The sequence below is a fragment of the Penicillium riverlandense genome, assembly GCF_028828495.1.
Source record: "Penicillium riverlandense strain IBT 135883 chromosome Unknown utg000008l_segment0_segment0, whole genome shotgun sequence".
Classification (NCBI taxonomy): domain Eukaryota; kingdom Fungi; phylum Ascomycota; class Eurotiomycetes; order Eurotiales; family Aspergillaceae; genus Penicillium; species Penicillium riverlandense.
Window position 1 is genome coordinate 2,631,531 of NW_026643199.1, and position 25,759 is coordinate 2,657,289.

The window sequence follows — 25,759 nt, forward strand, 5'->3', positions numbered from 1 at the left end:
TCATCTCGCCCCGTCTGCGAATCGATCGTGAAGACGATGTGCTACGCGAAGACAAAGGCGCACTAGGTGACCGGGGGGACGGATAGCCTCTTAGACTATTAGCAACCGCGTTCGGCTAAGAGACTTTGATGTTCGTATGCGATCCGACGTGGCCGTGCGACTGTTTAGGCCTAGGAACCGTCCCAAAGTCCCGAAGCGGTCGTCGTGAGGTCTCAGGGTCTTTTGAGGAAGACCACAGTGCCACTATAACCATCTCGTACGCTGTTTCCAACTAGATTAGGCACCCATTGGTCGATACGGATCACAGTCGAAACGGTCTTACGGCTCAAAAAAGCTAATTAGACAAGACTACCCAAGGCGGGCAAGGCACACTCCCAACCGTAGTTACTCACTCATCGTCCTCGTTAGCGTCCATCCTTAGCCCAAGGCAGACTCGAAGCCACAATGCCAGAGCCTAAGCTAAGTGCAACTTGATGCGCGGACAACTGGATGCCGGAGATTCGATGACCGAGTAGAAGTCTGGTCTAGGGGGTAACGGAAATGTAGCTCGGTGTTCTAGACTAAGAGCAGAAATACCTCATCTAAAGGGCGCAGCGGTAAGATCACGGAGGAAACGGGAGCAGGACGAGGGATCGCAGCGGACCAGTCGATTCGAGCTAGGAGGCAGGGGGGAATGGGGGGTGGCGGAGCTCGGCGATATGGATCAATAGCATAAATGCCTCACCAATAGGAGGAGAGCAGGGGCGGGAAGAAGGACGGGCAAAAGGGCGAAAAACAGCAAGAAATTGAAGCGGCGATCGGGAGGACTTTATAGAACACGCATGGGAAGCTTAAGCATCAAGGCGACGCTTAACCCAAACAGGAACGCTACACTGTTTCCCGTAATTCACCGTCACTGCAGGATACGTGATAACCAACTACACCATCCGGCCGATTCTTGTTACAGAAAAAGCGCTTCCTATGGTATTCTAAATGTCTTTAGAAACCTAATTGAGGGTCATTTTTGCGTAGGGAGTCAGCTAGGGAGCGCGCCCGTCGCCATGTCCCAAAGGCGCACTGTCTGATCTTTAGAGCAAGACGCTAGTAGCCAGCCGTCGCGCGAGAAGCCTATTGTCCAAATCCACTAGGCAGAACCAATGATCGCATGTGCTAGTCCGTACGTAGTTAAGCCACGTCTTTCTGCACAGTCACGCGCGCACGTACATCCGTGTTGATTAGAACCATTTCTCTCACTTCGTTCGTTTCAGGGCATTGCCCGATAGTGATCGATGAGTCAATTTTATACTACCGTATTGTTCGGTAGGGTCTTAGAATTTTTTATGCTATAGTTTATACACACAATACTACTAAGATGTTTTGCCTTCTATTTACTAGTCTATTCTTATATATAATTAATGTAAGGAGGTTGTCTGCCTATAAGACCTACATTTTCTGCTTCGTACCTTTTTCATCCATCACCTACAAGCGGGGTTTGGGTGACATGCTACCCCAATGCTAACGATACTACATTTGTGGTCAATAGTCTTTAAATAGGTTATATAGCTAATACAAATTTAATAAGGAGTACTCTATCGCCTAGAATATCTCTATGTTCTTTTTGACAAGATCTATAAATCCAAAACAGATTTCGTACTCTTAAGATTTAAATGCTAGCCATACAAACCTAAGGGTTTTGCTATGTAATAATGGTGACGGTAAGGCTACCCTCTCGGGAAGCGCTCGGCTCAGAGATCACGGGCTGAGCCGCCCCCTAAGCACTCTGAGCGATCTCTGAGCGACCTTTGAGCGGAACCTGAGGAACCTAAGCACTCACCCCGTTGCTCACCCCCTTCCGCTCTCATCGTGCCTCTGGCCCTTCTCCTACTCCGATGCTAACCGCTCTGCCACCTATTGATGTCCCTAGGAGTCTAGGCCAAAATGACGTTTTCCCATGTCGCTAGTAACTTTCATCCTCCCCTTCGAACTTCCTAATGACAAACTCGATTTTCTTGAATCTACCTCAGAAATTAAACAACCCCTTATTTTTACGTTCTATCCTTTGCACTACTGTACGAGAGATCTCTAGTACTGTGATGCTTCATTTGGTGAACCTTATGGGTAGATCTGCTGATCCGTAAGCTGACTTATCGTAGCTCCACTTGGTACAAGATTGTGGGCCATTCAAATCAAACTCAAACATGATAAGCGTTACGCTGAACTCGGCTGCAGGTTCATGCCAACCGTGGATACTATTTTCCAATGATAACATCACTTTCTGGAGTGAAAAAAAAAGAATCAAATGTAGCGGAATAATGAACTAGATCCATGTACTATTTTTCATTCTGCATCAAGCTAGTTAGCAATAGATCGACAAATTCACGACATGAATCAAGCTGCGGGCGCAAAGCAAATAGTTCTATGCTTTGACGGCACAGGTTACGAATTTCGTGGGGACGACACAGATAGCAATGTCCTCAAAATATACCGAGTATGTGAGCTTAATAGGAATCAATTTCTTTCATGGGACTTACGCGAACGCAGATGCTTGATCGCAATGACAAAAACCATCTGCATTATTATCAACCTGGCATCGGGATGAATACTGGCTTTATTTTTCGACCCCACGAAGTCAAAACCAATGCCAATCCTATGACGAGATGGTATACAAAAGCAAAAGATGCCGCCTTCGGCTCTACTTTCGAAGAACATGTCATGGGTGGGTATAGATATCTCATGCGCTCTTACACCCCTGGAGACAGCATCTACTTCATTGGCTTTAGTCGTGGCGCATATGTTGCCCGCTTACTTGCTGAAATGCTGGACCACATTGGCTTATTAGAGGCAGGAAATGAAGGGAAAACCCGTTTCCTCTGGTCCGTCTTTTCCAAGTGGGCACAATGCAATTATAGCAGGGAAACTAGCCAGGAAGAGAAAGATGATGTTTTCCAGTACATGAAGGCATTGCGAGAGACATTCTGTCGCCCTGTAACGCAAATCGACTTTCTGGGTTTATTTGACACCGTCAACAGCGTACCGCACTTCGAGATGAATCGCAACAGATTTTTATACCCTTATTCGACGAAAACTACTGCCAAGACTATCCGTCATGCGGTTAGTATTGACGAGCATCGCGCTAAGTTTCGACAAGATTTGTTGGCAAATTCCAATCCGATTTCTGCTCGAGCAGCTCGATCGAGATTGCATAGCCGTCAGGCCCGACATCTACGATCCGCCAGTCGCCAAGACAGCTTATTTGACCAGGTTTCTGCGACTCAAGATCCTAGACCCACACTGAAGGTTCCTTCTCAGCAGAGCCTGTTCCTACAAAATAGGTTTTATCGGCCTGCACTTCGTTCCCATCGCCAGTCAACGAATGAACAAGAGACCTCGTGGCCGGAACTAATGCTCGAGGCTAGCTCTTGTGGAGAGTACAGAGATAAAAGCCAGAGCATTGAAGAAGTATGGTTTCCTGGATGTCACGCGGATATTGGCGGTGGGTTAAGATACAGCAAAAAGGAAGACTGGGCGCTTAGCCATGTTCCATTAGTATGGATGGTCACTGAAGCGCAACGAGCGGGGCTCCATTTTGATGCCGAAAAGCTGAAACAATTCTGGTGCTTAGATGAGTCAATTGATGGTAACGCTCAACAATTCTCACGGAATAGGGCTGTCCATGAGGGAAAAAATCAAAATAAGGAAAATAGCGGAAAGACGGATGAAAGGTCTGACTTTGAATACGCGCTTTGGAAGGCAAGCACGCATGGTGAAATACATGATTTTCTGCAATATCATCATGGTGCCAAATGGCCTGTTATTTTATCGTGGAAGATGATCGAATATCTTCCGCTCCGAAGAATGCTCTTGCAAAAGGACCAATCTTGGAGAGTGATCCGATGGCCTCTGCCTCTTGGGGAAAGACGCGATATTCCTGAGGATGCTACAATACATGTTTCTGCCCTTCGCCGTTTGAAGGTCAACTCCAATTATCGACCGAAAAACCTGATTCGGGGAGGGAGAGAAGGGAAACGAAAGGAGAAAGGTTCTGCTTTAGGCCATGAGATCGAGGAGTGGGAAGTGTACGCTCATCGTGGCTGCCCCGTGCGGGAGACATATCGTCGCGGCAAAATGAAGACGATATTCGACCTCTGAAGGGATGGTCTGTTGCAAATCAGCCCTGATTCTTTTTGTAATTGAAAAATTAATACCGAGAAATATTGTCTAAGCGTGCCTGTTCACTCTATAATCCGTGTGGCCTTAAAAAAAATTATTCTGTGAGCTCAGCCAGCAGGGAGATGAGTCGTAGCTCTTAACTTAATACGTAGTTGATATCTGAGCTCATTGAATATTCATTCAGCACTTAGAATGATATTTCTGCCCGAAAAGAGAGGATTTTAATTGAGAGTCTTGTCCACCCGTGAGGGTAAGTTCTTCTGAAATCTTTGAGACTGGCAGCAGCAGCTATTACCAAATGAAAAAACTGAAACTTTTCGCTACTTGGATACAGCATCATACGACTGGTCTTGTATACAATTGTTGATGAGAATGGAAAATATGATTTGTGGTTCACGCTGAGGAACAGCAAGATCGAACACTTCGAGTACCGCTAGAAAGCCCTGGAGATATGTTGGACGAGGTACCATTTTGAGCAAGACGAAACGAAGACCTTCAGAATTTGTCAGAGATAATGAGATAGCGTCGCGTAAGGAAGGCTGTGGCTCGGCGGCCTTTGTCGAGAATTGATTGCGGGGGCGTTCAACCCTTGGAGCCAATCACTTCAACAAAGTATGCATCAGCGCAGAGCCCAGCAGAGACCCCGTAGTAGCTGTCGAGCTAGGTCACTCTCTTTAAGCGACGCGACATGTGCCATTCATCTGCGAGAGATAGAGATTTCGATCTGCCAAAGTGGCCTTGTCTCCCTCCGGGCCCACGCAGGGACGCGGACGATTTCGGCACAGCGCGTTTGACTTCAGGTTGTCAACAAGCCATGAGAAGGGATAAAAAAAGTCTTCTGACTCACAGTGTGATTTATTACAGGGAGGTTCAAGTTCCTTGTGACTTTCCTGGTTTTGGGGACTCTCATTTAACTCATTGCGTGGTTTTCCACCGCTTCCTGTTACAGCATTTTTGATCTTGCGTAGGAATTGAGACATGGCTATTGTGTCGCTTGATATCACGAAAAGTAATGTCATAATAAAGGTCTGCGTGTTAACGTCCTCCATGCCATAGGTACATTCAAACAGATAGTCACAAATGACGTCAACATATACTATGACGCGAGACCACAGCGAAGTATGGACCTTTTTGGTTAAGGCGCAAATCGCCGACCATGGGAACGTGATTCGAGAGATAGCGGTGATTCATACATTTCTATTCCCAGGAAAGTCCAGTGGCTGCCTTCACACTACCGTTGGTTCATATCATTAAATTTTTGAGATCTCCTCTTGTCGCGTATGTCCAAAACCCCTTGTCTTAGAAGCGAGAAGCACGTAAGTCTCTTTCAGAATGGCGCTACAGTCAAGTCGTGCTTTACACAGGTCTATTCCCAACACGTCAGTTCCTTGAGCTGCTAAGCAGTGGAGACAGCTAATCCGGTGCATGATGCCGAGGCCTCACAGGCCATGCGCCTTTATCGTATGATGAAGATACGCTAGCGCTTTTGTTTTTAGACCATCACAAAGCAACTGAATCTTGTTGAGAGATATGATCTGAAATTTGATCTCAGTCAGCTAACCCCCATTTATCGAGCTAATTGTTGTGATATGAGGCTGGTGCAGATCAGGAACGGCGCCGCACCATCGGAATTCATTGCTGGAATTTCTTACTGAAGAGGGGAGCGTTACGCGTTGCTAACTGTCACGGTTTGTGGTTAGACGATTGGTAAACTTACCTTGTTGTTATAGAGTAATAATAGTGACGGTAAACCTGCCGCCTCAGGTAGCGATCGGCTCTGAGATTAGGGGGTTAGCCGCTCCCTAAGCACTTAGAGCTGGCCTTAAGCGGGTTCTGAGCGAGCTCTAAGCGATCTCTAAATCTTAGGGAGAAAGATATTAGTGCTCAGCTTGGGGAATTGTTTAGCAATTATCAATATATAGGAGAAACATATCCTTCCTGAATAATCGGGGAGGGTGAAAAAGACGGGCGTCAAGTCAGGGAAGTGCTTAAAAGAGGGATGGTGGGATGAAAGAATCATAATAGGGGCGTGGGAAGGCAGACGCTGCGAACTTGGCTATCGGTTATTTGCTATAAATTGATCGCTCAATTGGTTTAATAGATACCTTTAATTTAGCATTATGAACTAGCGTTAACTGACCCTACGATTGGCTATGCGTTGGCGGAAATTGGAATACCGTAAGCGCCTACAGCTTTCGGCCGCAGGCGTTGCCAAAATTAGAGCGTAGACACATTTCTCATGGCTACAACGCAACTTGCAATTCGCCAAAGAAAATCCTCTTGGCGCGGGGTGGGTTTGAGCTCATGTTCCTTTTGGCGACTAAGCTACAGTATATAAGCAGCGCGTGTCCCTCCATAGCATAACGACTGTTCTAGCAAAGATTAAATCTCTGGACAAATAATATTTTATCTGATAAGCAACAGAAATATGACAGTCTCTCTTTCGTATCCACAACACAAATGGGTTATTAAAAACTGAACTATCCTAGTCTTTCAAGCTCAATTATGTCTCGTATTTTCTCAACTACTTCGCGATATTTGAAAAAGCTGAAGTGGTCTCTCAATGGCACTACTAAACACGTTGACTAGGCCATCAAAAATGTCGAGGCAGCAATTGATAAGACTCCTGGTATGAAAAATGTAGACGCTGAAGGAAAGAGAGGAGTCCGGTATGTTACGGATTGACGGATACCAGGTCCCCGGACACTCAAGTTGGGCGACGGAATTTGCTCTGAATATTGTTCAGGCAGCAATGACGACAGGATGCGGAGTGCTTTACAACTTTTGTGGTCTGCATGCAGGCATAGAGTCGATAGGGAGCCCTCGTGCACTGGTGCAGAGACTCTTGTTTCATCTTCTGCACCTATTCCCGGAAGTGCTCGAGAAGGGTGATCGGGAGCTTTTTAATGCGGAGATCTTTATTGCAGCGAAGTCTGACCTTGACATCTCATGGCGAATCTTCCTTGAATGTTTCCGAGTTGTTCGTTTTGACCTTGTCTATATTGTGGTGGAGGGTATTGACTGGACAAGAGCCGCAAATGTGAATGGAGACTTTAGGATGCTGGTCGACCGATTCAAGGATCTATCTGCTCCAGAAGCTTTGGAGCAAAAGAAACTCAAGGTGATGATCACATCGACGAGACCGGACGGAGGGGCCGACCTTGCCTTTGGTAGTTCCTCACAAGATAGAGAGGCTACAGATACCCGTTTACTTCTTCGGACTCCGCGGGTGGCTGAACGAAGCCGACGCGAGTTTGTTCATCTGCCCAGTAGGAAAAGGATCTCAGCTGCGCGGCGAAGACCTCTGGCGCACAGTGAAGCAAGCCAAACAGTGTCCGTCGCTCAAAGTCTGTGTAATCCGAGTGATTTCATTCCATCTGATCACGAAAAGGGGTCTGTGCCATCCTCTGCAATGGATAGCTATGGGAAAGAATCAGATAGTGGGAGCGAGTTTGATATATTCGAGCGGCCTTCAAAGCAGAAGGAAGAAGCAGAACAAAAAAAGATATGCAGGAGGGTATAACCGGAAGGATATTATAAACATGGCGCACTCTTCATTCAATATGTACGGTAGATATGTTCAAACACAGCTGGCCAGCTTCAGAGTGACTCGAAGAGGCTAGGGATGTCCAGCGGAATAGTTTTGGCTTTCGAGACAGTAGGGAATTCGAAGACGCTGGCAGCTGGGACGACGTGAAGGACTTCGAGGGCCATGGTGAGGCTGGGAACATCACCAGGAAACAGAGCAGATCCGTTACCCTACAAGATTTTGTCAGAAAATCTCAGTGGGCCACAAGGGAGGGTGAAGGGAAAGTAAAGGGGCAAGTATTGAGATGGGAAGACACTTGGTTTCATGAAGACATACATTCTGAATATTAAAGCTGAGAGCTTTGCTGAAGAATTCAGCAACCGAGGACAAGGCAGAGGTGGTAAAGGCCAGAGGGCCTTCACCCACAGCTCCCAAACCGTCCACGCCGGTCAGTCCCTGCAGTGGCATATTGGCATAGCTCATACCACCCATAGACGAATCTTCGCTCATGGGCATGGTTAGGAGAGACATGGATCCGGAGAAAGAGCCATTGAAGAACAATTTGATCATGGCAGGGCCCTCGAAATCGGATCGATCAACCGCGATTTTCAGCACATATTGAGTCAATGTCTCAGGCTGGGCATCCATGGACCGCTTGGACACGGAAGTTGAGGCGCCGTACAGATTGTTGACCACAGAGGTCACATGCCGCTGCAGCTGGGTGGAGGACATCGTCCAGTCCGGAAGCTCCGGGTAAGTATAGCCGAAGGTGCGGGTGGAGACAACCTCACGGCTGGTCCACATCTGGGAGCCTCCCGGCTTGTAGAAGGGCTTCAGAACGTAATCTTCAGTGTAGGTCATGCCCTTGGCGCTACCCCATAAGGAAGAGCCGAGCTTGAACGAGTTTTGAAACATTTGGTTGTTAGGGTGAGTAGCCTGCCACATGGCGACGAGGCGATCGACGTTGGCATGGTGGAGCATGAAGACAGGATCAAAGGCCGACCAACCCAGGTTAGTCATATGGCCCATGGGGTTGCTGCATCCAATGTCGACGTGAATGTTGTTGTGAGGGCTCTCGAAGTTGTATCCTCCCTGGCTGTCTGTGACCATTTCAGCATAGGAACCAGCCCTAGTGAAGACATTGTACTGGGAGTTGTTAGCGGATGGCTTTGCAGCGTCGTGGTAGATACAGGATACTAACGACAGCGCTCTTGAGGTAGGAGGCATCCTTGGCCAGATTGGCGTTAACAGCGCTAGGTTGAGACACGGCCTTGCTATTCGTGGTGCTCGGGCAACGCATGGTGTGGGGATACTGGCCGATGCTGCCACCAAAGTAAGGGTACTTGAAGGGCCAGTTCTGGAACTTGTAGCTCTGAAGAGGGTTACGGATCGTCTTCTTGCCGGTGGGGGTGTTCACGGTGATCTGGCTTTCGGAGAGCACCTCAGGGAGTTTGGGGCTGACGGCCCAGTCCCAGAAGGGAATGCGCAGCGACTGCGCGGCATTGACGTATTTGGCCTTCTGGGAGCCGGTGTACTGGTTGGCGATTGCCTGGGCGTGACTAATGACCTCTTGCTATATAGTCATAATGTCAATATCGGGACCCATGCATTCTTTGGCCTTGGTGTGACTTGGAGCTCTTGGCGTACCTCAAACAACGCCACGTAGGGTCGGTGCCACGAGCCAAAGAGGACCTCCTGTTCGTGTGAACGGGTTAGCTAATAGATGGAATTGCATACAATTATGGATATCGTACGTTATGAGGGCAGTAGCCAGTGACGGCGGCGCCCTTGACATTTCCGACGCCGTTCCATGACTCAAAGGGAAGACCATGGATACCTATAAAGCACGGGTCAATATAGGATCCGCAGCGTAGTTGTCATCTGGAAAGGTTTTACCCAGGACTTGGAACCAGGAGTTTTCCTGATCCTCAGGCATAGCCTGGAAAGCTGAGATGGCCTGGATGTAGAGATCCCTAACATACATAGCGATTAAGCAAGGTTTTGGGGGCAACACCACTTTAAAGTGACATACCAGGGCGCTCCACCCTTCTTCTGCAAATCGGCAATGTGCAGTCGCGAAGGTCGCTCGCCAGTTTGAGTATTCACGGCTGACATCACGCCAGTGATTGGAACCGGGGCCGAAGAGCTGGCCTGCTGGGCGACGGCCGTCCATGACAGGCAACAGAGGAGGAGGAGGGTGTTCAAGCGACCCATTTTCTATTGGGGGTTGTCTAAAAAACCTAATTCAATTCGAAGGAGGGCAATAGATATTAAATGCACATAACAAAATGGGAAGGGTTTTTGACCAAGAGTGAGAGAAAAGTGCTCCGGGGGAGTTGATTTACCCTAGATAACTCGCACTTTTAACGAGCGACTAGTGGTGGTCTGAGACACGGCGGTTAAAGCAATTTTAGGCGAAGGCTCACCCAACTCCAACAGGTGCGTATTGACGTATTCCCCATTGGCACCTGAAACCTAGTTGCGGGGGCGAAATTTAGCGTTAAGGCGATTCTCCATAACAGTTGGCGTCGAACTCACCTCTTTAGGTAGTAACATCTATGATAAATAGTCGCCCACACTTATATATGAGGGCAAGGTTTAGTCTCTTGATCCTTTGGATTTACTACTACCCGGAATACTAAGTCGTTACTATTTGTCAGGATCAGAATGGCGACCTTGCATATAACCGAAGTTGTTAGATGGATGGGGCTTCGTCAGTTGTACGTGCGGTACGCTTGGTTCGCACGTGCGACCGCGCAGAGTTTAGAACCACACGTGACGACCTCGCTAGGCTTAAATATCGGAGTGAAGGCTGCTGCCCAGCCCGAGGTCTGAGATAATGAGACACAAGACGTTGGTAGTCACGAGAAGGTATATGCGTCTGGGTGCTAGGAGCACTTTGCCCAAGCAAACATTGAAGTCAGCCTCGCCGCTGATTAGGCCAATCCAGGCCTGAAATCTGACCGTATTTGCAGACGCCAAGAGACTGTGGTTTTATGAACATCGAGGTGAACCAATAATGTTATCCCCTCGTCCGTCCACGCCAGTTAAATTAGCGTGGTTTCAGTTAGTGTATTATTCTAACCATTAGTAGGTAATACTAAAATATATGAGCTCTTATTGGATAGTTAGGCTCCACTATCTACTAAGTCATCAACGCGTCGTTTTTTAAACGCGTTAATAGCAATTTCTCTCCCTACTTCTATTAATCCAACTTCCCTACTTCTATCAAACTAACTATCAAACTTGGTCTACTAAATCATGGCAAAAGGTATTTACCCTAGTGCTTTAGCCTAGAATTCTATTAATATCTTCTATTAATTCTATTATTAGGCACTAAACGCAAGCTTGATGAAATCATTGCTGAGTTGCCCTGTTAGGGATCAGACCAAATTATGTCAATTGATGGTATGTCCTATGCACAAGAAGGATTCATTAAGGAAAGAAAGAAAGAAGGGGAAAAAGGGGAAACAAGATATGTGGGTAAATATGGCAGAACGAAAGGCGGTCACAAAGCTTCAGCTGAGTATAACAATATCAGGACTTCGTACGCAGGTCCTATAACACCTAACCACTAGCGAGTTCAACTAAATAGGCTACAAGCCTGTATATGGTGTCAGTATAAGAGAAAGAAAGGTGAAATAAAGGGTCTACAAGCGCCACGATCAAAATCTGGCTGCTTACAGTGTGGTAATGTGGTTCTCTGTCTAAAAAGTCGCTGTTGGGATGAATTTCATAGTTCTAGTTAGTTAGGGCAACTATATTACATAATTTAATAATTACACCAATACGCCTGATTACTAGGATTTGACGCGTTTAACTAATAAGAACGCGCCATTACTACACTAGTTGTATGCGCTAAAAAAGCACGCTAGTTTAACTGGCGCGGACGGACGAGGGGATACCTAAGTTCAGCAGAGGGCGTCAGTGCGGTGGTCGCACGATGGAGGGTGATTCTCACACGATCTCACCCAGCTGCTCATCCCATCTATATCGCACTCACCCTTCTCACCCCCGGTCGCGCGATGCTAAAGCGGCTCTCACCTATTTCTCACCCAGGCGGCAGGCACCCGACTACTGGCCGCATCTAAGCCACACGCCGGTTAGTTAGTAGTATGGTGGGTGACCACGTGCGAATCCTAACTGTTGTATGTTTTTGTCGCCCTTTTTTCCTAATCACCCTATAGAAGTTTCGTCGAGTTAATCCTAAAATATAATTCGCCCCTAGGCCTTTCTTGCGCTTCGTTAAGGTTCTGTTAAGTTAAAAAATTATTTTCCCTAATTCAAATCTGACAATGTCTCTCTAAAAGTTCGCATCATGATTGACTATCTTTACTTTGTCCCACTCCATCTGCTAATTCTTATCAACGGCAACCATACTCCGTATCAAAAGCCCGACTGGCAGTCTCCGCTTTCCCCCGCACTCCGCTCTTCTCCTTCGCCTCCCAACATCCTTATGTCGCATCCATTCAAACCACGAGATATAGCCTGTGCCCGCTGCTTCCGATTGAAGCGCAAATGAGACCATGCGAAGCCCACCTGCGGCGAGTGCCGCCGTGACTGTGCGAAGCGTCTGCCGGCCAGGCCGCGCAAGTCTGGAGATAGCACCCACCGTCTCGGTCGGTTGAGCCAAGAAGCTACCCACCCACTCCATCTATTTTTAACATCATCCGTTACATGCACGCATCAATCTGATTTGCCAGCCAAGAATCCAATTCTGATGCATATTCATCTTCTTGTGTCTTGTACTGATCTTACGGCCTTGTTTAGGCGGTGTGGAATCTTCCGACTCTATAATACAACCCTATGGATCCACCCAAACTCTGCGGGGGACGATATTAGAGGAAATAATTTCTCCCACCTAGGGGGAAAGCCGTTCCCGTTGTTATCTGATCGGATCCAATCCGATTGATAACTTTTGAGCTCACGACTCATCAGTTTTTCGGAGATTTAACAGAACTGCTGGCAGGCGATTCTGGACGGCTCTCTATTTTGGCTAGTAATTACTTTGGAGGTTGTGTGGTTTTTAATTTTTTTTTGGCTTTTGTGTTGGTTAGTTTTTACTTTTTTTTTTTTACATATTTGTTTTTCCACCCCCTCTTCCTCCATATCCTTCCCTCAGCGCACAAATTCAGAGACCTCGCCCTAATCAAGATGTATCCTGGATGAACCGAATAGGAATCTTTCCAAAGGCGCTTGTCGGTTCAAAGGCGGTTTCCATTGCCTCGATTTCGACTTTTTTTTCCATGCCCTTTGTTCCTCTGCGAGTTCAGCGCCGCGCTTCCCCTTGGTCATTAGCCGCTGCTGGGATTTGACCCACAGCTGCTTGTTATTGACGATTTTGATTAGCTCAGAGACACAGTAAACACGACTGCCCTTTTTACCGATGCCCGAACGGTCGCAGAGCACATATAATGCTTTGCGAGCTCGGCTGAGCGCCACATTCCATCTGTTCGGAACGGACATGAATCCGAGCTTCTCAGTGAACGTAACATCGAGGATCACGACTGAACTTTCCTGGCCCTGGAAAGAATCCACTTTGCGCACATCGACTTGATTGAAACCAAGCTGTGGAGATTGCAAGTGAGCCTGGACCAGCAGCCGCTGATAAAGGCGGTATTGAGCTTCATATGGGGTAAGGATCACAATGTCTTTCGGGTTGAGGATACTTCCGCGAAGCAATGCTCGACAGAGGGAGATACCCTGTTCCGCAAACGTGTTGTTAAAGATGGAATACCCAATCTTCCCGGGACTTGCATCACGGACATCCACAAAGATGGCGTTCGAGTTACAGGAGATGCGGTCAGTTTTGTTCCACTCCAGGATTTTCTGAGCCATTTGGTTGTGCGGGAGAGTCACTTCTATTGCATCACGAAGTTGATTGGCGTAGAAGATCCGATTCACGATATCAGAAATGTCAGGAGCCATGCGGTGCTGTTCACGAAGAAGCTCCACGAGCAAGCCAGCATACACGAAGCGAGCAAACGGCGACAGTTGCAATTGCCTGTAGAATTGATTTGTTTCCGGGTTACTCTTAATGATCGACTGCAATTGATGATGATCACCGAAGAGCAACAGTGGAACAGATCTGTAGAAAGTGTACAGGGGCCAAAGGTCGGTTTCCTTCGTCATAGCGGCTTCGTCAATGAAAATGGCGTCGGGACTGATCACTTCGCGGATAATGTTCTGACCAGCCGAGAATTAGGTACAGACAACGATGTCTGAGTCCACAAGCACTTGCTGCAGCATGTATTTGCCATAGGCTAAATAGTCTGGCTTCTGCTGACTATCGAGGTCTCCCTTCGCCAATTGATCGCGCTGCACAAGCCAAGGGTCCCACCGCGCGTCATTCTTAGCAAACTCAATGATCTGATGGCCAAGACTCAACTCGTGCAAAGTGATGCGCGAAGCTGAGCTTCTGGTTACTTCACGACTAGGCTTGTTCTCGGCGTAGTAATCCATGAACAACTTGTAGACCATCTCAGTCTGCAGATCTTGCTCGACATCTGCATTGGTCACGGTCGCTTCATCGATGAAAGGGAGAGCTGCATCGGGTCTATAGTATGAATCCTTCTCTGCATTAATAGGATAAACCCGGACGACTTTGGGCTTTCCACTGCTAAATTCATCTGAGTGCTTCTCGATGATATCATTCAGTGACTGGGCAAGGTGGTCGGCGGCGGCGTTAGTCGGAGCAACCAGAAGAACTTGATGCCGAGCAGGGTGAGTGCGCTTTGCATCAGGGATCTTAGTGCGATCAAACACCTCAGGAGTTTCATCTGGGTTCACATCCTTCTTGGGATAGAGAAGGAAAGACAACACACATCTTGCCAGTGTGTACGTCTTGCCTGTTCCAGGTGGCCCTTGAACAACCCCGATCCGACCCCGTAGCTTCTGGAACTTCTCGAAGACCGAAAGCTGTTCTTTGTTCATGGATCCATCCTTTTTGACCCGATTTGCGTATTGGACCAAGTTTTCAGGAGCGATCGATTGGTAGACGTCCACTTCTGGCAAGTTCATGGTATTGTTTGCGAGCAAGGTCTGGTGAATAGAACCTGCATACTTGACCAACCCAAAACAAGCCGCGATCTGCTGTCTGTATGGCTTCTGGCTGTTGATTCTGTTGATCCGACATTCGTGGGTTTGCTCTTTAGACAAGACATCGTGTAAGTCGAGCTTCGGATCGTTGGTCTTCAGGGTAATTGGACGAGGTTCATGACCATCTTCAGAGATACATGGCTGGTTAGTCTCCTTGTTAAAACCACGGCGCATACAGATCGTCACCGTGCTGTCAGGTTCCAATGGAGCGGGTGTCAACACTGTACATCGCCAGCTATGTTCCCATGAGCATTCATTAGCTTCCTGGGGCACGTTATCGAATTCAAGAGGAGATTGAGTCTGGTACTGTTCCTCGGTGACGGTAGGCTCTCCGTGGAGATCAGCATGCTTCACAGTCTCCACAGGGTTGACATTTGGATCAGGGGCGTTGTCCGTGGTAGTGGCCTCTCCCCAGTCTTCCGTGGTCTTGCGCTTAGGCGAATCGTGTAGAGTGGAGGTTTGCTCTTGGACATCCCATGAAGCCTGAGGAGTTGCGGCGTTGAATTTCGAGAACAAGAGAGAGAATTTTTCACCAGGTTGAGGAATGGAGTATCCTTCTGGTATAGTCAGAAAGCCCAATAGTTCATTTGGAGAGCTGTCGGTAGAGACTCCAGGAGGAAGTACTGTAACCAAGTCGCACTGGATGGCCTCTCCAACACCAGTGGATTGCTGCTCCAGATCATTTTCAATAACCGTTCCGTAACCAGTCTTGACGATATACTCATCAATATCGTGGAATGACAGAGTCGCCTGGGATGTGACCTGCGGCGGGCTGAGATTGAGTTGACCAATTTGGAGAAATGGCTTTGTTGGATGATCACCGAAGAACGGACCATAAGGATGATTCACTTGGGTTTGGAGACCAGCGATGATTTGCCTGAGGCGACTCTCAAGTATGTTGGTACGGACAAACATACAGATGGCCTCGGTTTCATGCAAGTGATCTCGAATGTTGTTCATCGTGTTCGTCAGTCCACGGTAGTCACGTTCGCGAAAAAGGCCGGCACCTTGACGTGACACCTCGCTCTGTTTGACGAGCTTAATTAACAAACACCACATCTCGCCATTCAGGATGTATTCTTGTGTATCAGGTTGATTCTCGACGAGACTAGCCGGGGCGATAAGTAGATTTTGGTCATTCGGATCGGTCATTCGGTCACGAATAGAACGAAGAGGACCAGGAGCCTATATCATAAAGATTAGTGCTAATAATAGAAAGAAAAGATGCCTTTGACTATACCTTGTCACTGCTGTTGTCCATAATCACTTTCTTAACCTCGAAGCCTTTGATATTTTCACGGAAGATTTTGAAAGATGCTTCTTGAGAAGGCCATTGACTGTTGAAGTGACCATCTTCTTCGGCAGTTCGAATCTGGGCTTCAAGTTCGATGAATGGGTTCTCGAAATCGTGGAAGAATGTCAAGGTCCATGTAATTCCCGGGTTCATCTTGTCGATGCGGAAAGTACCAATTAATTCATCACTCAGGCCTACAAGGCGAGCCTGGCCGACGATGTAGTCTATCAGCTTCCTGGATCTCAGAGACTGAAGCCATGGATTCTTCTGCATGTTGTCTGGTTTTGTTTCGGCAGAATACCCGACGAAGTCTTCACCATACTCCTCCATGATGACTTCTGACTCGAGGTTAGAGCGGATACCAAGGCATGGATGTCCAGGCATGGATGTCAAGGCATTTTGACTCACCGAGTGAAAGAATTCCTGAGTCTGAATTTTGCACAGGTCGGTGGAAGACGGGGTGGAGCGGTGAAAACGAGATGCGAGGTGGAAGGTGAGAAGGTGAGATAGAAGAAAGAGAGAGGGGGTAGAAGATGAATGAGTGGTGGAGATGGATGGTGGAGATGGATGGTGGAGATGGATGAGTGGTGAAGTAGAATAGAAGGTGGGGAGAGAGAGAGAGAGAGATGATAGAAGAAGGAGAGGGAGAGGGAATAGGTTGGCGAGTAGCGAATAAAGTGATTTAGGCAACAAAGCAGCCATCACATGAAGCCATCAAATTGAGTAAAACAAAGACTACCGGTAACTTATTTTGGTCAAATCATCATGGATGACTTAACCCGGGGGCCTACGAGGTCGTAGTACGCCCGTGGGGTGATAGTCTATGAGTGAAGACTATCTTCCTGTGCTGACTATCAAGACACAAGAAGACAGATCGCATGCGAGGCCTAGAAAATTATCAAGTGCATCGAAACGCACCCAAGTCTCCTGTATCTAGTGGTCAGTGCTGTATTGGGCTTTCTCTCTGGGGACCACTCACACACACGGTTGATAGGCTCTGCATGACCCAAGTGGCTAAGTGAAGCTGTCCTCTCCCCACCAGAATGAGTGAAGAAGGGAAGAGAGGTTGTAGGAAGAGGTGGGAGGAGGTGTAGAGAAGAAGAATAAGATAGGTGTAGGAAACAAACGGGTGCAGCCACAAATCGAGCAGCTGTGCGATCCAGGAACGCACTCGACCTCTCATCAGCTTGGCGTTTCCAATCTCTGTAGCAGTTGTCAAGCTTCTCCATAGACGCAGAGAACTGAATAGTTGCATCGATCGTTCCAAGATCTCTGGCGAGGGAGGCATCGATGTTATCTTTTCTAGGTAGCCCTCTATAACGGTAGCTTTCATGTCGGTCTTGGTGCTCCTGGGGCTGTCTCCCGTGGACGCCTGCGCCGGTTCTCGTTCCGAACTGATCAAGCCACAAAGCTTTCTCCAAAAAGTCCGTGCGGAGGTCCGCGATCGTAGGAGAGCCTCATGACGATCCTGAGTAGACGCCACGTTCATAACCGCAGTTGCATTATTTGGAGTAAGGACGAAGTGCGAGATATTATCGGATAGAAGAGCGCGGGTGGAAGGGATCACGAGCGGTGTGGAGGTTTCCTGGTCTTTCGAGAGATATTGATTGAGACCGATGATGCCAGTGCGGATTTGCAACATAATAGAGGATGATGCACGCCGCTGACCATCCCAGAATTTGAGGACTTTCCTCGTTGGCGCCTCGAGTAGCTTCTTCGTCGCCCTGCCTGCCCTCTCTTTCTCCCACGCGCGGTCACATGCGGTCATGGCGTCCTGCCGGATACGACGTTTCGCCGCAGACGCTAGTTGGATATAACGGTTGTGGTTGTCAGGGTTGCTAGGGTGTGGTGGCTGGATATCAGCTTCAGCAGCTTCTTTGGCGCGGTATTCAGCTCTCTCATTGCCGATGATGCCTTGGTACAAGTGTCGATATGAAGCCAAGAGTTGAAGAACCGAAGCGACAAAGAGTGATAAGTAGAGTGGTTTACAAAAGGCAAATCATCGAACGAAAGACAAGTTACAGGTCCTAGATCACGGAGTTGCGTTGGCGAGCGTTCGAGTTAAGTTGCAGGATGTGAGAGGCGAGAGAGCGAAGGAGGGTGGAGGAGACAGAGAGAGGAGGGTGGGTGGGCGTCAACCCATAGACGCTATTTAAGAGCGCTTGCTGAGATTGGTCTCCATCTAGAATGGACCGAGACAGACTTGAGGGATAAGAAAGGTGTAAAGTTCTCCTACGAATACGGATATGTTGATTTTACAGAGACACACAAGGAGCTAAAAATGGTTGTTGTGGACCCAAGAAGCTGATAATACAACACACAAGAAGCTAAAAATGGTTGTTGTGGACCCAGGAAGCTGATAATACAACACACAAGGAGCTAAAAATGGCTGCTGTGGACCCAAGAAGCTGATAATACAAGCAGTGAAACACGCAAGAAGCTAGAGAATCGAGGCCATGTCATCCAGGTTCCTACTCATTGAATTGGTAGGCGAAGTCGCTCGAAGAGAGTGCGCTCGCAAGCCTCTCTGCCTCCTCGGACTCACCACTTTCCATCAGCTCCACGATCCTGTCGAATGTTGTCTCCAGCTTTTCCTCCCTGAGGGCGATTCTACCCGAAAGATGGGCGTAGCCAACAGTGTTCAACACACGGAGAATAGACGGATGTGCAGCGGACCCTAGTTTATGAGTCCTGTCAGCTATAGTTCCCTTGGGTTTAGTGGACAGAACTCACGAAGTTCTTGGAGCTTTTCAGCATCTAGGCCATAGATCCGTCGGAAGAGGCGTCTCTCTTCTGGAGAGTCCTCTCGTCGTGACAGGAACATAAAAGCATCTAGCAGAGCGTCACCACCATGAACCGTTGACGAATTCAAGGTCTGGATACGATCTTTGTTTGTTTTGGAGAACCCGGTAACATGATCACGTAAAAACGTGAGGTAGTTTCGCTCTCTGACATTCACCAATGATTCTCGGACTTCACTGAGTGTTGTTTTGACGTCGTTTAGCTCTTCGCGAAGCCGGCTGACTTCTTCGCGAAGCCGGCTGGCTTCTTCGTGAAGCTCGCTGACTTCTTCCTTCAGCTGTACCAGCGACTCGAAAAGAAGTTTGCCATGTTCATTGGCCATGATCAGATGATTCTGAACGGTGTGCTGTGTGGCTTGGTTTGCTTCATCGGTGATCTTGGCTCTCTGATCTTCAATCGTATTTTCGTTGGTCAGGATGCCCGAGACAACGAATTGAATGTCTTGCGGGTGCTGCTGCTATGCCAGGGATGTGTTAGTTAAGTCATACGTAAAGATGATACGTACTGACCTGAGGGCCCTCGGGTTTTCCGGCCCTGGGATTTCCGGCCCGACGCAGCGGCTTCCGTTCACCTCTTCCAGAGGTCACGTTACGTTTGTTCTTAGGCATGAGGTCATGAAACTGAGTTTTTCAAGTGAAAAGTCAAAAGGATCCCTGGGTGAAAGGGAAAGTCTCTGGGTAGGAATCTTGAAGAGAGGATGATGATGGTGGAAAAGGCCTTTGAGTTGGCTCGCGGAGAAGTCGCTCTTTCTTTCTCCTGCGTATAATCGGCAGGAACGACCACATCGTGTTGACTCAAGCGCACGGAACTTGCAAATTTGGAAGGTATCAATCAAAAAACAAAAGAGTAGAAAATAGCATAAAGCAAAGTTAACCGGTCACTAATTTTGGTCAATCATCTTTGATGGTTTGACCCGGGGGCCTACGAGGTCGTAGTACGCCCGTAAGTGTGCTTGCCATCTCTACTTAGGGATGGCAAGCAGTAAACAAACATAACGCAGTAGTCAACTCACCGCCGTGGTGATTTGGTACAGTTTGGGGAGATTGGGGGTTTGAAATTGGGGATTTGCAAGATTGCAAATGCCAGCAGCGTTGATGATCGAGTGAAGGGCGAGACAAGTGGATGAGAGAGGGTGTCTCAAGCAGTACACGACGCGAGTCATGCTCACCACGAGATCAGTTATTGCCGCCGGCTGTGGCTAGGAGCAGCCGCGAAGGCGCGTATCCGGAAGGAGGCCAAGGAGGCATAGGAGGAGGCCTAGAAGACATCAAAGGTCGCACGAAGAACGACATATATCGAAAACCCCACGAAAAAGAATCTGGATTACTGGAAGCGTTAGCGAAAGGTTACTTCCTCGATCATGATACAGCTTCGGGCAGGTGGGGTGGCCCTAGCCGCTTACCTCTGGAAATCAAGGCACGCTACTCCCCACACTGAAGATGCCGTAGAGGAGGACTGGAGATGCCGGGGTTGGGGGTGATTATTCGAGGATCTAAGGGATTGTGGATCCGGAAGATCAGCGGGGGAAAGTGTCGAATGCCAGCATGGTAGGTCTATGCATAAAAAAAGTTTGTCAGCACTAAACTGCTTTTGTATTTCCACATTTTTGTTATTATGTGCTTATTTCGCTTATTATGCGTTCTATACTATTAAAGAGATAGCCAAAATATCCTCAGAACGTCAGACTTCTTCTATCTTGTGATCTTGATGATACACCACCATTGCCACTTGGGTAATTAGTGGCGGATCAATCCCCCACCAGGATTCGACAGAAAGCAACACCTTTTTGTTACGTCGAAAAATTGGGACCTGGGGAATGATGCTATTGCACCCAATTCCGCTTTTGTTCTCTTGAAGACCCAGCCAAATCTTTCCGCAATGGCTGCGCAGACACCTGCCGAGCCCATAGCCGGTAAGGAATACGCCGCGGGATGGGTCTGCGCTCTTCCGAAAGAGCAGACCGCGGCTACGCTATGCTGGATCAAAGACATGCCGATCTCCAGAAGCCGCCGAATGACCCCAACACGTATACTCTTGAGATCCATTAGCGGCCACAACGTTGTCATAACTTGCCTACCGAGAGGACTGATCAGCCAAAATCAGGCAGCGACCGTTGCTGCCTGGATGATATCCACTTTTTCGTCCATCAAGTTCGGCCTGATGGTTGGCATTGGTGGAGGTATCCCGACTAAGGTTTGACTTGGCGATGTGGTGGTCAGGACACCAGCACCCTAGTTCCCTGGTGTGGTGCAATGGGATTTTGGCAAGGCGAAAGAAGGCGGTACCTTCGAGCGGACCGATTCTCTGAACGACCCTCCAAGCTCGCTGCTAACAGCTTTATCGAAATTGGAGACGGAGCATGCTTTGAAAGGGTCAAAGATACCGAATTATCTGGAATAACTGAAAGAAAAATGGCCAAGATTGGCGCCGAAGTACCTGAGATCGGATTCACTCAATGATATATTGTCCAGAGCAAATTACAGCCATATCAGCGAGAGCACCACGGAATGCGATGCTCCCTCAGACGACAGCGAAAGGGACGAGGAAGAGAGTTGCCGATTCTGTGACAGGACCAAGATCGTGAAGATGACGCCCAGAGATATGCGTGTACATTTCGGTCTTACCGCATCTGGGAACCAAGTAATCAAGGACGCTGCCCTCCGAGATAGACTCAACGAGGATCTTGGCGGCCATGTTTTTTGTGTAGAAATGGAAGCGCCCCCACATTGCTTGATGATGAAACTAAGGAAACATCGAAAATAGTATGGAAAGGAACCGCGTCACTTTGCTCGCGTGACAACTCATGTCCATCTGACATGCCTCTTCTTATTGCCCATAGCAATACTGGTGACACAACCTTGCGACTTTTATTACAAAGAGTCCAATCTGAAAGTATTTGCTGCACCGACCCTTCCCCTTGGACTAGCTGCACCTGCTATATTAAAGGGGACCAGGACCCACCGCCATCAAACAGTCGCAAGTGCTCAGGGACATGCCCACCTGGTAAGCTCTTGCTGGTGACAGATAACTGGTGCTCATGGGGTGGGACAAGGGCTCTTTGCTGTGGTAATCCCTCAACATATAACGACAACACAATGACCAACCTCAAAAACCGACTGACCAGAACTTGGTGAACCTGCAAGGTGCCTATGAGGACTCTGGGTTAGCCCATCTCTGGCCTCGAAAAAGCGCAGTTTCCACCAACCAGTCGTGGATGACAGAGCCGTGTCTCATCAAAACCATGGGATTCATCACAAGCATCGCTACGGCCAAATTCTTAATATTTATCGTTATCCAAGTCCCGTCTCCATTACTATCACCCCACTATCCCCCAATCCGAACGACACCGTCACAACGGTTCCGAGGGTTTACTCCTACAAACCCGAGCGGCATCCACTTCCTGCCCGATGGCCGGTGGAGGATTGCTTCGATAGTGGCGCGCGACTCGATTTCCCATCCCCCGGTCTTGAACTAGGCGACTCAGAACCAGTAGGAACTGCCGATCAGCACCCTCGAGCTTCTGACGCTAAGAGCCCTGTCCGGAATCGAGAATTACCAAACACTGAAACAATGGATCCCGCGATCTTGTCCGATACTTGTCCAGGTGCTGAGCAGATACAAGCAACGGGAAATATTGCTAGCAATGCAACAAGTTTACCTGCTCATGCAGACAGTTGTCCTTCACAGGGCCCTCGTTCCCCTAGTGGAGATGCGCCATCCCAGTCAAGCCTGCATGATGTTGAGGACACGGTGACGCTTAATCAACAGCGCTGTAGAGTGGCGAAACGATTGAATACCAGGAGACTTACTGGGAATGGCTCCGGTCGTGTTCCCAACAAAGGACCTAGCCGGTGCAAAAAGCCTTCTTTTCCTATGCTTCGTTCTCAGTTCTCAGCAATGTCAGTCGAGGATCGACTGCGATTCTTGTCTTGGCTATTTGAAAGTGCTTTACAACACTGTGTTCCAACATGTACAGGCACTGATACCACATCCGCATCAAGTTCAAACAAGGATACAGTCATGACATGCGATAATGAACGTCTGAACTCCATTCCCGAACCTGTTGATGCACAGAGTTCTTCGAGAAAAGGAAAGCCATGGTCTGTGGAGGAAGATCATCTGTTGGTGGAGCTTAGGGAAGAACAGAGCCTCACTTGGTCGGAGGTATTGAAACATTTTACACGAAGGTATCCTGGCAGGAACAAGGGCTCTATACAGGTACACTGGAGCACAACTCTCAAGAAAAAACGATTAGCTTAGTCTTAATCACACTACTTGACGTACAAGATATCATCTCTTCCTCTACTTGTTGCCCGGCTAGCCTCGAGACGTTGAAAGTCCCGTTCTGTCGATCGAGACCAAGCTTGTCAACGAGACTCCGGATACTCTGGGCTAGAGGTAGCTCGTACTATTGAGTCTACGTGATACAGAAGTCTTTCCGAGCGACAAATGACTGGATGGGAGTTTGCTGTGTAAAACGAGGACCTGTGAATTCCCTTTTCCGGTTAGTTTTACCCGTCCCGATACGCCATCCCGTAATCACCGCCCACCACGACCTCCAGGTATATAAGAGTTGTTACCTCGCTGTTCTAACCTCCTGTCTTCCATCTTCTTCTTTAGGATGGGCGCCAAGCATAGCTCTGATTGACTTGTACCCCTGCAACACCCTGGCCCTTAGCGTTGTCGGATGGACATACAGCGTGTATAATAATAAGTAGCCTGGAGGCGTAGGAATGCTACGCTACACTAGTTCGCCAACTAAGTGCTGAGTCCCTCCATAGCTGCTTCAACTGGGCACAAGAAAATCACAAACCGTGCCGCTATGCCTTTCAGCTGGGTCCTTTCATCCTGGATCCATTTCCGGGTACCCCACGATCTTGATCTCCGGGATGCTACTAGCCCCCAAGCAGATGCCATCGAACCGATCCGCCAGGCCAGTGGTCATCGTCGGAGCGCCTGGGGACGTGTCCAGTCCGACCCTGAGCTGACAGTGCTATTTTCCAGTAATACCACGCAACTGTCCTATACATGTTTAAAGTTAATTTTTCCATTTAGTGTGGGAATCTCGCTCTGCTTACGATACCTTTGCCGCCTCAGGCGCAGCCCAAACATTCTACGAGGCCATTGCAGCCCTTCATCCAGCCAACACAGCTGCTAGCAATATTATCACATATCTGGCAAATTTCCCCCGCGAGCAGCTCTCTCGTCCAACTTTCCACCCGCACACTCAGCTCAGACCTGTTTTCTTCCCTAATCTTTCTGAAGAGGCCCGGGAGGCTGTCTTCAGGCATGGAGGCCCCGCGTATCCGTTTGCCTTCGCGATGCATGGCGGAAGGTCGGAACTTTGGGACGAAATCAGTGCGTTCCATACTGATCCTCGGCGGGGATGGATAGAAGGGGAGATGGTTCGGCCTTGTGCTCAGCTCCCTGGCGAGTCAACCGTCGCCGGAAATTCCACCGAGGCTGAAGCGCCAGTTACGAAAGTGGAGTGTCGCGTCTTACTGATTGTGATGTCGTGGAGAAGTAGCGAGCCCAAGCAGAACTTTTTGGAGACTACGCCCATTCTACGGGGGCAGGAGTCGGTACCTGTCATGCAGGAGTGGGAGGATACGCTAGGGGCAAACGGGGCAGTAGGTTGGAAGGACTGGTATGTGGATTTTGAGATGGTGAGGAAGGTAGATAAGGTGTGGTCTTTGACTGAGCTGTAACTACCGCCAGCATCTTTTCATTCTTTAATGTTCAAGTATATGGGGGTTGAATTTACAGCCAAAGCCCAAATTACATTAGTTTGACTCCCAAATCTTGATATTAAGGCCTAGCCCACACATTGACGGTAATAGAGTCGACTACTCTAGGATCAGGACATAATCTGCAATTGCCCTGCATCAAAGAACACATTTTGCTTGTAGAAGTACCAAGCAGCCAGAGCAAACCAAGTGTAATTCTCGGGAGCGGAAAGTGTCTGACTGTTTGCATTCGCGTTTCCGGCTACTTCTCCCTTGAGAACAGCCTGGGCATTATCGATGATACTTGGTGATTACGTGGGTCTTGGACCGCCAGTAGATCTTGCTATGATCAGCTTGATACAAAAAGGCATTGTTGAGGCGTACACTATTATACCACCACTGATCACGCCGTTTAGGGTGGGAGGGGTGAAAGACAGCGACATTGATGAGAAGAAATATACGGAACAACGGGGTGAACAGCCACCGCCGCCACCTGGGTCTGAAAACCTGAAAAGCAGTGTAAGGTCAGCACTTGCTGACTTCATAAATAATTAGAGTCTATCTATTACCCAATTTACATGATATAGTCCAATGCCCTAGATATTAGAATTTCGTATATATGGATTACGGGTGCATTATAATAGCACTGCACCTAAGCCTGTGGCGCGAACTGATACTTGATAAATGTCCTATTCAATGAATGGCATGAAAAAAAGCGATTTTCGATCACCTGGCCCTATTATCATTGAAGTCCTTCGGCAATTCAGGACCCCAAACAGATAGCGCCCTAGTGGCTCTTTCCATGTTGGGTTATCCTCATTGGCGACATCTCCCTTCGCGTAGTGCTCAATCTTGAAACCGCTAGAATCATATCAATAATCGAAAAATCTGGCATCCCAGAGTATGACGACCCACGACCCATACAGACTTCCACCCCTTCTCGTGAGCATGCATAGCCATAGACAAAGCACAGATAATAGAGAGCGCCTCATTCTAGAGTCCACAGATCTTACAATATATGAATAGCAGAGGTGGAAGTGAAGTGAAAAGAGAAAGTACCTATGGGGTTGGCCACTTTAGGTAGGATTGATGTTGAAATGAGACGAGAGATTTACGTGGTTGGGATAAAAATGAGCTCCGTGACAGACGATTATACTTTTT

General features: G+C 48.2%; 7 protein-coding genes across 7 annotated transcripts; 3 read left to right on the forward strand and 4 right to left on the reverse strand.

The window, feature by feature from the left end:
* Nucleotides 1-2,362: 2,362 nt before the first annotated feature.
* Nucleotides 2,363-4,128, forward strand: N7474_010057 (T6SS phospholipase effector Tle1-like catalytic domain-containing protein; the record flags this gene model as incomplete). Its single annotated transcript, XM_057201467.1, has 2 exons — nt 2,363-2,467; nt 2,521-4,128. 2 exons carry the CDS (start codon nt 2,363-2,365, stop codon nt 4,126-4,128), a joined length of 1,713 nt encoding a protein of 570 aa, XP_057049454.1.
* Nucleotides 4,129-6,901: 2,773 nt separating this feature from the next.
* N7474_010058 (uncharacterized protein) lies at nt 6,902-7,672 on the forward strand (the record flags this gene model as incomplete). The annotated part of the gene is made up of 1 exon (XM_057201468.1): nt 6,902-7,672. The coding sequence occupies one exon, from the start codon at nt 6,902-6,904 to the stop codon at nt 7,670-7,672; it is 771 nt and encodes a 256-aa protein (XP_057049455.1).
* Nucleotides 7,673-7,749: 77 nt separating this feature from the next.
* On the reverse strand, nt 7,750-9,892 carry N7474_010059 (tyrosinase family protein; the record flags this gene model as incomplete). Its single annotated transcript, XM_057201469.1, has 7 exons — nt 7,750-7,908; nt 8,015-8,824; nt 8,880-9,251; nt 9,326-9,373; nt 9,433-9,515; nt 9,575-9,651; nt 9,711-9,892. 7 exons carry the CDS (start codon nt 9,890-9,892, stop codon nt 7,750-7,752), a joined length of 1,731 nt encoding a protein of 576 aa, XP_057049456.1.
* A 2,931-nt stretch (nt 9,893-12,823) lies between these two features.
* On the reverse strand, nt 12,824-13,810 carry N7474_010060 (uncharacterized protein; the record flags this gene model as incomplete). The annotated part of the gene is made up of 1 exon (XM_057201470.1): nt 12,824-13,810. The coding sequence occupies one exon, from the start codon at nt 13,808-13,810 to the stop codon at nt 12,824-12,826; it is 987 nt and encodes a 328-aa protein (XP_057049457.1).
* A 69-nt stretch (nt 13,811-13,879) lies between these two features.
* Nucleotides 13,880-15,928, reverse strand: N7474_010061 (uncharacterized protein; the record flags this gene model as incomplete). The annotated part of the gene is made up of 1 exon (XM_057201471.1): nt 13,880-15,928. The coding sequence occupies one exon, from the start codon at nt 15,926-15,928 to the stop codon at nt 13,880-13,882; it is 2,049 nt and encodes a 682-aa protein (XP_057049458.1).
* Nucleotides 15,929-16,010: 82 nt separating this feature from the next.
* On the reverse strand, nt 16,011-19,480 carry N7474_010062 (uncharacterized protein; the record flags this gene model as incomplete). Its single annotated transcript, XM_057201472.1, has 4 exons — nt 16,011-16,305; nt 17,054-17,984; nt 18,804-19,329; nt 19,382-19,480. 4 exons carry the CDS (start codon nt 19,478-19,480, stop codon nt 16,011-16,013), a joined length of 1,851 nt encoding a protein of 616 aa, XP_057049459.1.
* Nucleotides 19,481-23,694: 4,214 nt separating this feature from the next.
* Nucleotides 23,695-24,580, forward strand: N7474_010063 (putative quinol monooxygenase; the record flags this gene model as incomplete). Its single annotated transcript, XM_057201473.1, has 2 exons — nt 23,695-23,875; nt 23,928-24,580. 2 exons carry the CDS (start codon nt 23,695-23,697, stop codon nt 24,578-24,580), a joined length of 834 nt encoding a protein of 277 aa, XP_057049460.1.
* Nucleotides 24,581-25,759: the final 1,179 nt, after the last annotated feature.